This window comes from Agelaius phoeniceus, chromosome 27 (assembly GCF_051311805.1).
Source record: "Agelaius phoeniceus isolate bAgePho1 chromosome 27, bAgePho1.hap1, whole genome shotgun sequence".
Classification (NCBI taxonomy): domain Eukaryota; kingdom Metazoa; phylum Chordata; class Aves; order Passeriformes; family Icteridae; genus Agelaius; species Agelaius phoeniceus.
This window is the reverse complement of record NC_135291.1, coordinates 5,890,682-5,902,818: the sequence shown is the minus strand read 5'-3', so window position 1 is coordinate 5,902,818 and position 12,137 is coordinate 5,890,682. Positions and strand designations below refer to the sequence as shown.

The 12,137-nt window shown below is 51.4% G+C and overlaps 1 protein-coding gene across 1 annotated transcript; it reads left to right on the top strand.

Moving 5' to 3' along the window:
• The first annotated feature begins 5,148 nt into the window (after positions 1–5,148).
• LOC129132010 (uncharacterized) lies at positions 5,149–8,434 on the top strand. The gene is made up of 3 exons (XM_054650987.2): positions 5,149–5,280; positions 6,278–6,356; positions 6,915–8,434. The coding sequence occupies exons 1-3, from the start codon at positions 5,245–5,247 to the stop codon at positions 7,835–7,837; spliced, it is 1,038 nt and encodes a 345-aa protein (XP_054506962.2). The 5' UTR covers positions 5,149–5,244; the 3' UTR covers positions 7,838–8,434.
• Positions 8,435–12,137: the final 3,703 nt, after the last annotated feature.

Here is a 12,137-nt window from a genome sequence, read left to right as displayed (position 1 = left end):
ATTGATTGTTTGAAGGGTGGTGCTGGACTGAGAGTTGGTGATTTGAGAAACAAATGTATTGTGTTGGAAATTTGGTGGGGGGAGGAGGAAATGCATTTGTGAAGTTTTCATTTTCCCTGTGTATGTGTGTTCCTTTTTCTTTGTAGTTGTAGTGTAGTTAATAAAGTTTTGTTTTCTTTTTTCCCTAAGTAGGAGCCTGCTTTGCTTATTCCTGGTCACATCTCACAGCAGAAACCAGGGAGAAGGTATTTTCATGGGGGCACTGGCATTGTGCCAGTGTCAAACCATGACACCTGTTTATTCATTGATACCAAAATCACATAAAAGCAATTTCTGGTTGATGTGGTACCACAGAAACCTGAGCCCCATCCTTACATTCAAGCTGTCTGATGAATGGCCTGGCTGGAGAATAGCCAAGGCAGTTTAATACAAATTTTAAAAAGAAAAAGAAAAGCCCTCTAAATACAGAACTGAAGCTGAGCTCACTCCACTATTGAGTGAGCTTCCCCCCATTAAGACATAATGACATCTCCTGCCAGTTGTTGTAACTGGGTTCTCTCTTACAAGACAGTCACTTCTAGAGAAACTTAATCTTTGGCATGTGTTGTAAATGTGCCTTCATTAGATGTCACACTGTACAAATCTCACCCCTTGTTTTTTTCAACTGGAAATGATGTTGCTGTTTATTGAGAAGGGTTTTTTGATCCTGATCACAGTACAGTGGGAGGTTTCATCTCCCTTGGGCTACTCAAAATCTTCTCAGATGATCATTAAAATACTGGTTATCACCTGAGCATTGCTGGAGCACTTAACTTCTGAGTACTCATCTTTTTCTTCTCCACCCTGACATGCTGGCTGCATTATCAGTTTATCTGATCCATTGTATATAATAATAAATATCTTATAAATTCTCCTGTCTGGATTAAAGCCCTATTTAACAGTTCTATATCCCAATTAGTCCATAGGATGGAGGGAAACAAAGGAATACAGGATCACTGTTTCTACTGATTAGTGATTCATGAACAGGAGAGATTCATGAATTTCACAGGCCACTGTGTTTCAGCTATCCATGTCACCCTGTTATTTTTAAATATTTTCTGATTACAAGCTTCCGGCTATATCATGGTGCTCACCCGTAGGAGTGAGTGAGATGCAGATTATGAAGGAAAATTCCTTCTCATCTCCAGCTATAGGAGTTTGATCTCAGGAAGGAGAAATGATACATTTATGCAAATGCACTAAAGCATTGTACTGCTTAGAGTCCTGCAAATCATGGGCCTTTGCAAGGGTGTTACTTGCCAAAATATGTAGACTGGGTTCTCCACATGCCTGGAAGGTGATGGCTGATACTGCCCTTCACTTCCCATTTCTTTCTTATTCGGAAGGAATGATCTCTGAAGTCCATCCCAAACAGATATTTGCCATCTATTGCTTAACACTTGTAGTATTTCTCAGTAAAAAACCACCTTGGACATTGTTGTGATTTAACCCCATCCAGCTTCCAAACCCCTCACAGTTGCTTGCTCACGCTTTCCCCAGCAGGACTGGGGAGAGAATTGGAAGGCTAAAAGCTGGAAAACTTGTCAGGTGAGATTAAGACAGTTTAATACAGAAAGCAAAAACCATCACACAAGCAAATCAAAACAAATAATGAATTCACTGCTTCCCAAGGGCAGGCAGGTGCTCAGCACCTCCAGGATAGCACAGCCCCATCCCATGGAATGGTGACTTGGGAAGACAAATGCCACCGCAGCAAACATCCACCCCTTCCTCCCCCTTCCCCCAACTTTCTATCCTGAGCATGATGCCATAAGCTCTGGAATATCCCTTGGGTCAGATGGGGTCACCTGTCTTGGCTGTGACCTCTCCCAACTTCCCCTGTACTCCCACTCCATCTCCACTGTGGCCATACGAGAGGCAGAAAAGGCCTTGGCTCTGGCCAAGCTCAGCAAGGACAAACCCATGTCTGTGTTCTCAGCCTTGTATTCAGCACAACCCCAAACACAGCTCCACCACCACCCATGCAAAGGAAACTGAGCCACCCCAGCCAGAACCAGCAAAGGCGCTCTGAGGTCTCCACACAACCTCGCCTTCTCTAAGCTCAACAGCCCCAGCTCTCTCACCCTGTCTCCATAGAGAAGATGTTCCAGTCCTCTTACCAACTTCATGATGTCCTCTTCACTTTCTCTGACAGTTCTAAGTCCTTCTCATGTTGGGGACACCAGACCTGTGCTCAGGATTCCAGGTGGGGTCTCACAAGGTCAGAGTAGAGGGGCAAAGTCACCTCTCTCGATCTGCTGGCCACTGTCCTTTGGATGCAGCCCAAGACTCCATTGGTTTCTGGGCTGGGAGTGCTCACTGCCAGGACCTGCTGACTTTTGCATCTACCATCATCACAAAGTCTTTCTCCACAGGGCCACTCTTGATCATTTCTCCATGCAGCCTGTTGGTGTGTTTGGGATTGCCATGACTCTGGTGTAGGGCCTTGCACTTCACTTTGTTGAACTTCATGAGGTTTTCATTGGCCCCACCTCTCAAGTCTGTCAAGGGCCCTCTGAATGGCCCATCCCTTCCCTCCAGTGTGTGCTGCACCACACAGCTCAGTGTCATCAGCAAACATGCTGCAGGTGCCTCAATCTCTCTGTCCACATCACCAACATAGATGCTGAATAGTATTGGCCCCAGTATGGACTCCACTCATCACTACTCTCCACATGGTCAATGAGCCATTGACTACAACACTTTGCATGCAGCCATCCAGACAGTTCTTTATCAATTAAGTGCTCCATTCATCAAATACATGTCCCTCCGCTTTGGAGACGATGTTGTGAGGGACAGTGTCAAATGCTTTGCATAAGTTTAGACAGAAAACATCAGCTTCTCTGCCCCATCCACTAATGCTGTAGATTGGCCATAGAAGGTCACCAAATTTGTCAGGCAAGATTTCCCCTTTGCAAACCATGTTGACTGTCACCAATCACCTCTTTGCTTTCCATTTCCTTGGAGCTGGGGCTGTACATGGTACTGGTGGTACTGGGAGCAGGTCCAGGTGTGGGTAAGGAGCTCTTACGGGAGCTCAGATCCATGGTGTGGGGAATGGGAGGGGGCTGAGACCTCAAATGGAGTTCAGAGGGCTTGGAAGTACTATGGAAAAGGCATAGGAGAAGGGTGGAAAAGAGGAAATGAGATGATGTGAAGGGGGGGGTCTCATGACATCCTCTCTTACCTCTACCAACAGTTCCCTGGGGTGCTCAGGGTGCAGCTGCAGTCAGATGGCAACAGAGGTGGGGGGATTAATGCTTGGGTTCATCATCCCTCCTCTACCTGCACAAGGTGAGCAGGAGGCAGCGGGGGGAATGAGGGGCATTCCTGGAGTGTCTCCTGTGCACGAGAACTGCCCCAGCTCTGAGGTGACAACGGAGCTGGGCTCCTAATTTTGATGGTGGGTTATTGAGATTGCTCTTACCTCCTCCTGAGCCCACCTCGCACAATTGAGTAAGCCTGGGAATTGCTCTCACACAAAAGGTGGGACAGAAAGCTGTTGCTGGTCTTTCCCTCCCCTGGGCAGCTGTCATCTGCACAGCAACAATGGGCCCAGGTGTTGTACTTCCCAAGGAAAGGCACTGACATTCACTTCAGGAGCCCACCAGCAGAACTTGGTGCCACCCATCAGTGCAAAAAGCAGAGCTTGCAGTAACCACAGATACCCCTCTCCATGTCTCTTTCTCTCTTGCCATGCTGGTGCATCTCCCCATCCCTCTTTTGTTCCCAGGATCCCATTTTCTGTTTTTTTTCTCTACCTCCTTCTTGCCTACCTCCTCTCTTGCTTTTCTCTTCTCTCTTTTCTTTCTGTCCTGCTGGACAAATGGGGCAGGCCAGGTGGGACCTATGACTTGAGGGGTGACCTAACCAATAGTTCCCAAAGAGATAGCAAGGGCCTTCCAGGGTTCTTTCATTAGTGCCTGTATTGGGTTTGTGCGGCCAAGTTTTGGTGGCAGGGGGGCTACAGGGGTGGCTTTTGTGAGAAGCTGCCAGAAGCTTCCCTGTGTCCAAGAGAACCAACACCAGCTGGTTCCAGGACAGACACACCACTGCCAAGATTGGGTCAAACAGAGATGGCAGTGACACCCCAGGGATAATGGATTCAAGAAGGAAAAAGTTCTTGCGCACTCCCTCAGGTGCAGAGAAGAGCAGAGTGGGAACATGTGAAAGGAACAGCTCTGCAGACACCCAGGGCAGTGCAGAAGGTGGGGCAGGAGCTGCTCCAGGTGCCGGAGCTGCCTGCAGCCCCTGGAGGAGCCTATGCTGGAACAGGGGGATGCCCGAAAAGAAGGATGTGAGCCTGTGGGAAGCCCGTGCTGGAGCAGCCTCCATGCAGGGCCCCATGGATCCCTGGGCAGAGGAGCCCACGCTGGAACAGCTTTGCTGGAAGGACCTGTGGGGACACACACTGGGGTTGGGGAAGGACTCCCAACTTCTGTCCCAGAGCAGCAGGAGGAGGAACAAGATACGATGAACTGACTGTGACACCCATTCCCATCTCCCTGTGCTGGTGGAGGGAGGAGAGCCCGGGAAGGAGGGAGGAGGGGGTCAGGGAAGGTGTTTATATAATCCATTTTACTTTTCATTATCCTGCTGTTATTTTGACAGGTAATTAATTCAATTCCTATCCCCACCAGTATGTTTTGTCTGTGAGTGCAGTCCCTGCTCCGGCCGGCGATGCTGGGCCTGATGCACCCAGCACACGGACTGCCCCTCCTGGATTCCAGGCCACTGCTGACTCGGATCTGCATGGGCATCGACCAGGATCGCCAGGCCCCTTGCCGCAGCTGCTCTCCAGACTCTGTTTTCCCAGTCTATACACACAGGTAGGGTGCCTGGAAGAGGAGGAAGAAGAGGAGAAGAAGGGATGAACAAGGAGAAGCAGGGGGAGGACGCATAAAGGACGACGAGGAACAGCAAGGATTCAGCAGAAAAAGAAGTAGCCGGAGGAGGCGACGGAGGAGGAGGAGGAGGAGGCGGGAAAGAGGAAGGGAAGAGGGGCAGGAAGAGGGGCAGGAAAAGGAGGAGCCACAAGCTCGCAGCTCGTTGTAACTGCAGCACCCCCGCCCTGGGAGCATCCAGCCTCTGTTCTCCCCTTCGCATCCCGCAGGTGACGGGGAAGGGGAGCTCGCGGGGTTCCTGGTAGAGTTTTTCTGGGAGGGTGATCTTGGGATCTTCCGGGAATCCAAAACTGAGCCGGAAATGCTCCCGGAGAGGATCGTGGAGGGTGTCCGGAAGGTGGGGTTTTTTTGGAGCGGTCCCGGTGGCGGGGCCGGGGGATGCCGGGTTCCCGGAGGCGCGGGGCGGGTTTCTGCTCGGGGCCCGCCGCCTCCATTGTCAGCCCGCCCTCGTGGCCATCGCCCGGTGCTGGCTGGGGGATGGGACTCCGGTTTTGGGGACCCTTCGAAAGAGCCGAGGGGTGGGGGTGAGCACCGGAGAGAGGCCGTACTGGAGCTGGGGGATCCTCAGCCGCCTGAAGAGGGGTCGAGCACGGAGAGGGAGAAGCCTGGAGAGGGAATACCCTCGGGAGCCGGAAACGGAGGACTCGGAGCGGGGGACTGCCGGCAGCCAGGGGAGGGGGATAGGTTGGAGAGGGCTCCCCCAAGGAACGCCAAAGTGGGAAACCCAGGGTGGGAGGGAATTCTGGAACGCCCAGCATTTTGAAGCAGATAGTGAGAGGAGAAAACACGCACAGGACTTCCAAAATCCTTGGTATCCCTAAGCAGGGGGACCACGGCGGAGGGGGAGGGGGAACGGGGACACGACCCACTGGACCCCCAGCAGCCCAGAGAAGAGCGAGCACCAGAGCTTCAAAGTGGGGAGACCTCTGGGATTCTCGGGACCCTTGGCATCCTAGAATAAGGATCCCCAATACACGGAGGAACCCCAGCAGCCTGGAGAAGGGGGACCATTGAAACACCAAAGTGGAGAGACCAGAGAGGGGAACCTCCTGGGAGATTTTTCTCTGGCAGAATCTTGATATTTTGAAGTTTTTGGGAGTGGATCTTGGCGGTTTTATTGTTTTTTGGGCTAAATCTTGGCCATTTGTAGTTTTTCGGGCTGAATTTTCTATTCCAGAGTGGGTTTTGGCTGAATCTTGGGGTTTGGGGGGCTGTGTCTTAGTGTTTTGGGACTTTTATAGAGACAAGATGCCCAGTGACTTCTAGAGATGGACTTGGGCAGGAGGAATCTCCAATCCAGCACACTCACATCTTGTTTTTTCTGCCAAAACCAGGATTTATCATTCCCTAACTTTGGCCAGATGGAGGAGGAGACTGCGAGGAAGAGGAAGATGCTCTGGGACACCCAGGCAGGTGAGGAGGAAATCATTGCCCCTTTCCCTCTCTCTTTTGCCTCATCTCCCAGCCCAGCATTGCCCCTGGCTGCAGGACAACCCCAGCTGTCCTGCTGGGTAGGAATTTGGGGGGATGTCTTTCCCCTTCCTTCTAGCACAGAGGCAGATCTCCTTCCTCTCCATCTTCCTTCTCCCTTCTCTTTGTTTCTCCCTCCCTTTTCTTCTGGTTTTTCTTTCCTCTTCTTGTTCCTTCTTCTTCCTTCTTTTCCTTGTTCCTTCTCTTTCCTGTCTCTTCTTCCTCCTTTTTCTTCATGCTCCTTCCTCTTACTTCCTTTTCCTCATTTCTTCCTCTCCTTTCTCCTTCTTCCCCTTCTTTGTTCCTTCTTCTCCTTCCTCCTCCTTTTTCATTCCTCCCCTTCTTCCTTCTTCTTCCTTCCCAACTTCCTTCCTCTCCCTGTTCCTGCTCTTTCTTCCTTCCTATCTCTCCCCGATCCCTCCTCTCCTTGTTCCTTTGACTTGCTCATTCCTTCTTCCTTCCTCTCCTTTCCCTTCCTCTCCTTCTTCCCTCCTCCCCCAGGGAATGACCTGCACACAGAGACCAGGGAAGACAAATCCCCATGTCAGAACCTTGGGGAAGAGGCTGTTTTAAGCAGCTCCACAGCACAGGAAGTCACCAAGGAGGAAAAGCCCCCGAGATCCTCCATGAGGCGCAGCTTCAAACCCAGCCCAGGGAGCTCTGAGGAGGAAAGACCCATCCTGTGCCGGGAAGGCAGCCAGAGCTTCAGCCAGAGCTCAGAGCTGGTGATCCATGAGCAGCTTCCTGACAGGGAGAAGCCCTACAAGTGCTTGGACTGTGGGAAGAGCTTCAGCTGGAGCTCCCACCTGATCCGCCACCAGAAGATCCACACTGGGGAACGTCCCTACACATGTGGGGAATGTGGGAAGAGCTTCAGCCAGAGCTCTGACCTGGTGGTCCACCAGCGCCTTCACACAGGGGAACGCCCCTACAAGTGCTTGGAATGTGGAAAGAACTTCAGCAAGAGGTCCAGCCTCACATACCACCAGCGCTTCCACACTGGGGAACGGCCACACATTTGCTTGGAATGTGGGAAGGGCTTTATCCAGAGCTCCCACCTCATCAGCCACCGCCGGCTGCACACTGGGGAACGGCCATATAACTGCTTGGAGTGTGGGAAGAGCTTCAACCGCAGCTTCAGCCTTGTCATCCACCAGCGTGTCCACACTGGGGAACGGCCCTACGAGTGCCATGAGTGTGGGAAGAGGTTTCAGACCAGCTCCGATCTCCTCATGCATCAGCGGATGCACGCAGGGGAGAGGCCCTTCCGCTGCTCTGATTGTAGGAAGGGTTTCATCCGTAGCTCTGACCTGGTCAAGCACTGGCGCATCCACACTGGGGAGAGGCCCTACAGGTGCTTGAAGTGTGGGAAGAGCTTCACCCAGAGTTCTGCTTTGACCTCACACCAACGGACCCACTCGTAAGAGAAGCTCTACAAGCGCTCCAGCTGCGGGAAGAGCATTGGAGGATCCATGCTGGGCAGAGCATGGGAGTGACCCATGTTCCTGGTGATCCACATTGGAAGACATCTGGCTTGTGGTCTCCACATTCTTCTGGTTCCCCATAGGCACCTGGATGAACAGAGGGGCAAGAACATCCATTGGGACACAGACTGATGTTGGAAATTCATTGGGAAGAGTGGATTTGTTGACTTTAGACCCCAAAAATCTCATCTGCTCCATCCGATAATTTCTTCCTCTGGTATCAAGCAACACTGGATGATCTTTAGGGCCATTTCCAACCTAAATAATTCCACGATTCTAATTCTCTCTGGCCCATGGGTGTCTTGCACAGTCAAATGGTGGTGGACTGGGGCAAAGACCAAAATTTTGAACACAATGGGGTAGAGACCCCTTTTAAAAAGGCTCTTCCACCCACCCAAGCCAACTCCATGGACACTCACACGATGCTGACATGTAAATCTTTTTATTTTGGCCTTGATTTTCTTTTGATTCATGTTTATCCCTTAAAAACACCCAAGGTTGGGGTAAAAAAATTGAATAAAACCTCTGAACTGCCAACATTTTACTGAAATTTTGGGGTTCTAGGGGATATTTGGAGAAATGTGGGAGAGTTTTCTCCATTGTTTTGCCATCCAAATCCAAGAGGGATCAATCTGTTACATAAAAATTACTCAATCCTGCTGAAAATGGCTAAATCCCAACCTTAAATAGCTCAGTCTCACCCCCTAAGGGCATGATTCCACCTCAAAATGGCTCAGTTCCACCCCAAAAATCATGTGATCCCACAGCACCCCCAGTACCCCCAGGAGGGGTGTGATGGGGATTGGGAGAGGTGGGATGTGAATTGGGAGGGTTGGGATGGGGTTTGGGGTGGAGTGGGATGTAGACTGGGAGAAGTGGGATGGAGTTTGGAAGAGAGGAATGGGGTTTGGGAGGGGTGGGATGGGATAGAGGAAATAGGGTTTGGAAAGGGGATCTTCATATCCAGGAGGAGTGGGATTGGGATTGGGATTGGGAGTGGTGGGATGCAGGTTAGGGGCTGGAATGAATTTGGGGAGGGTTGAGAAGGGATCTGGAATAAGATAGCAAAACATAGGGGATGTTAAGGATGGGGGGACCATGTCCCCGAGGGTGTTTCAGGGTATCCCCCAAATCTGTGGAGGTTTTGGAGTATCTGCCATTCCTGAAGAGATTTTGAGATATTCCCCATTCCTGAGAGGATTTTTTGGGCACCCCCCCTTCCTGAGCAAGTTTTTGGGGTACCCAGAATCCTGGGGGGTGGTGGGAGGGGGGGGGAGAGATGTGGCTCTGGCACTTGGAAAAGGGGATCCACAGCTCCTCCACTTGGAAAAGGGAGTCCATTTTGGGGAGGACCATGTTGCTTTCTGCTAGTTTTGAAGTATTATGGACAGCTTTTGGGAATATACTGCTTATTTTCAGGGGTTGAGGTGACTCCCCGCTATTCTTGGAGGCTGCAATGATGCCCTCATTATGGGAGGATGAGGTGATGCCATTTTGGAGAGGATCTTGCTGTTTTCTGCCAATTTTCAGGGTTATAAATGGCTTGTGGAGGCCCCTTGCCTTCATTTTGGGAGGTTGGTGTGACCCCATGATTCCTCCGGTGGCCAAGGGGTTATAACCGGCTTGTGGGGGTCCCCCAATTGCAGGGCACCCCCCTGGAGCAGAGTGTGTCCCCTTGCTGCAGCCCCGGCCCTGCGGCAGCGCTCAGCCCATGATGACTGCCCGGTGTCAGGCAGACCCGCAGCGCCCAGTGCTGCCCACCTGCAGCCCCCCTCGGCCCCAGCGCCCCCTGCCAGGGGAATTTGGGGAGGGGGGAGGTGAGGGCACCCAGGCCGGGCCCATCCGTGCTGTCCCTGCAGGGCCCGGGCATGGCCAATGCTCCGCGCGGGTCCGGTCTGGTGCTCCCAGGGCTGCTTTGGGACCCCCCTCCCCCCCCCGCTGCACAGGCGGCTGTGCTTGAGCCTGGCGGCACCGCCCAGCGCTGGGGATTGGACTGGTGGGGACAGCTGGGGCCCTACTGGGGACAGCTGGGGCCCTGCTGGGGACACTGGTGGCGCTGGGAGAACCCCCGGCTGTCGGCGTGGAGCGCTCAGGGAAAGGGGATGGGGGTGGAAGGGTGTGGCGGTGTTCACAGGGATCTTAGGATGAGGGAAGAGACGAGGATCTGACTCCATGTTTCAGAAGGCTTGATTTATTATTTTATGATATATATTACATTAAAACTATATTAAAAGAATAGAAGAAAAGATTTCATCAGAAGGCTAGCTAAGAATAGAAAAAGAAAGAATGATGACAAAGGCTTGTGGCTCGGACTCTCTGTCCGAGCCAGCTCACTGTGATTGGCCATTAATTAGAAACAACTAACATAGGCCAATCAAAGATCCACCTGTTGCATTCCACAGCAGCAGATAACCATTGGTTACATTTTGTTCCTGAGGCCTCTCAGCTTCTCAGGAGGAAAAATCCTAAGGAAAGGATTTTTCATAAAAGATGTCTGTGACAGAAGGGGGGGAAGCAGGGAGGGTGACGATGGGAAGCAATGAGGACAGGACGGGAAAAGGGTGGGTAGGACCTCCCCACACCCAGAGCAGGGGATGGTGGGCTGGGGATCTGAGGGCAATGGGAAAGAGGTGGAAAGTTTGGTCTGGGACCCATAAACAGAGTGGGAGGGATATGGAATCCACAGAAGTCAGTGAAAGGGCCACATCAAACCCCCCAGATTTAGTGGAGGTAGGTGGCAGCCCCGAACCAAGCGGGGGTGGGGGGGGTGGGGGGGGGGGGGCGGGGTGGGGTTGGGACCACCCTGAACCTAAGCTGTAGGGGGAGCTGGGGATTGAAGATGGGAAATGAATGGGAGAATGAGGAAAATTGGGGGTGGGACAGTGGGCAGGGACATCCCATGGGAGTCCTGTACCCGAATGCTCTGCCTGAATGGGGTCAAACAACTCGAACAATGCCCTGTTTGCAAACATGCCAGCGGTAAATGAAGAAGTAGGTTTCCACTGTTTTTGGCGTTAAATGACAGTGAGATAAGATACAGGAGATCTGTTAAAATACCGGGATAAAGGAACAACCAAGTGATAACTTATCCAAAGCTGCTGAGCTGGCAGAGACTGACAGTGCAGGCCTTCAGACTGTAACAGCCCCATCCCACATTTTAACTGCAGAGTCTCCTGATGTATCCAGTTCACAGGGGGAGAGGGATGTTGAGATTCTTCCGTGGAATAAGGATACCCCCTCAAGGACTGGAGCTCCCAGTGCTGTGTGAGGCAGGGAGTGCCAGCACCTGTTTGGAGCTGGAAATTGTGTGCAGGCATGGGGCTGCATAACAAGAAAATGTCATGGAAACAGGAACTAAAGTCTTTAACTCTGTAATTTCACTATTAGAAAGCAGATTTATTTCGGTGCTAGGTGTGTGCAGGTATGACTCCCCTATCACACACACTCAGCTACCTCTAACATTTGTTTGTATTGATATAGTTAATATATATTAATACATTTCCCAAACTCATACATATATGCTAAACATTTCCCTCAAATTCATTTACATATTTAAATCACTTGGAACTCATTTACATTAGAGTTGGGGGTCTCTGGTGGTCACTTGGGGAACATCCCATTCCTCAAATTATCCCTGTTCATCACAGGCCTCAAAAAACAGCTGCTTCTTGAATGCATCCCAGCTCTGCATATGGATGGATCATCAGGTCTCTGCACAGTGTGGGTCACTGTGGATCATCCAGTGTGTGTCCTCCAGCGGGTGAAGAAGTTGGACCAATAACCAAAGCTCTTCCCTGCTCTTCCCCCCTCCTCCCCGCTGGGGCATTCACAAGGGCTTCCTTTAATGATGGGTGCAGTGTGAGGCCAAGGCAGAGCTGCAGAAGCTCCTCCCATACTCCAACACTCATAGGGTTTCACCCAGCCGTGACTGTCTTGGTGGGTGATGAGATTGGAGCTATAGTTGAAGCTCTTCCTACAGCTGGTACAGCAGAAGGGTCTCTACTCTGTGTGCATCCCCTGTGCATCATGCCTGATGAGATTTGAGCCATTCTGAAACCTCTTCCCACACTAGGGACACTTGTAAGGCTGTTCCCCAGTATGGATCTTCTAGTGGCAGATCAGGTAGTAGGTGATGTTAAGGCTCTTTCTGTAAGAGCCTAAATGAGAGATGTGGGACTCCAGGCAGCTCTTCAAAATGCAGTTTATTCCATCCAAGGTGTTACAGCAGTCCAGGATCTTG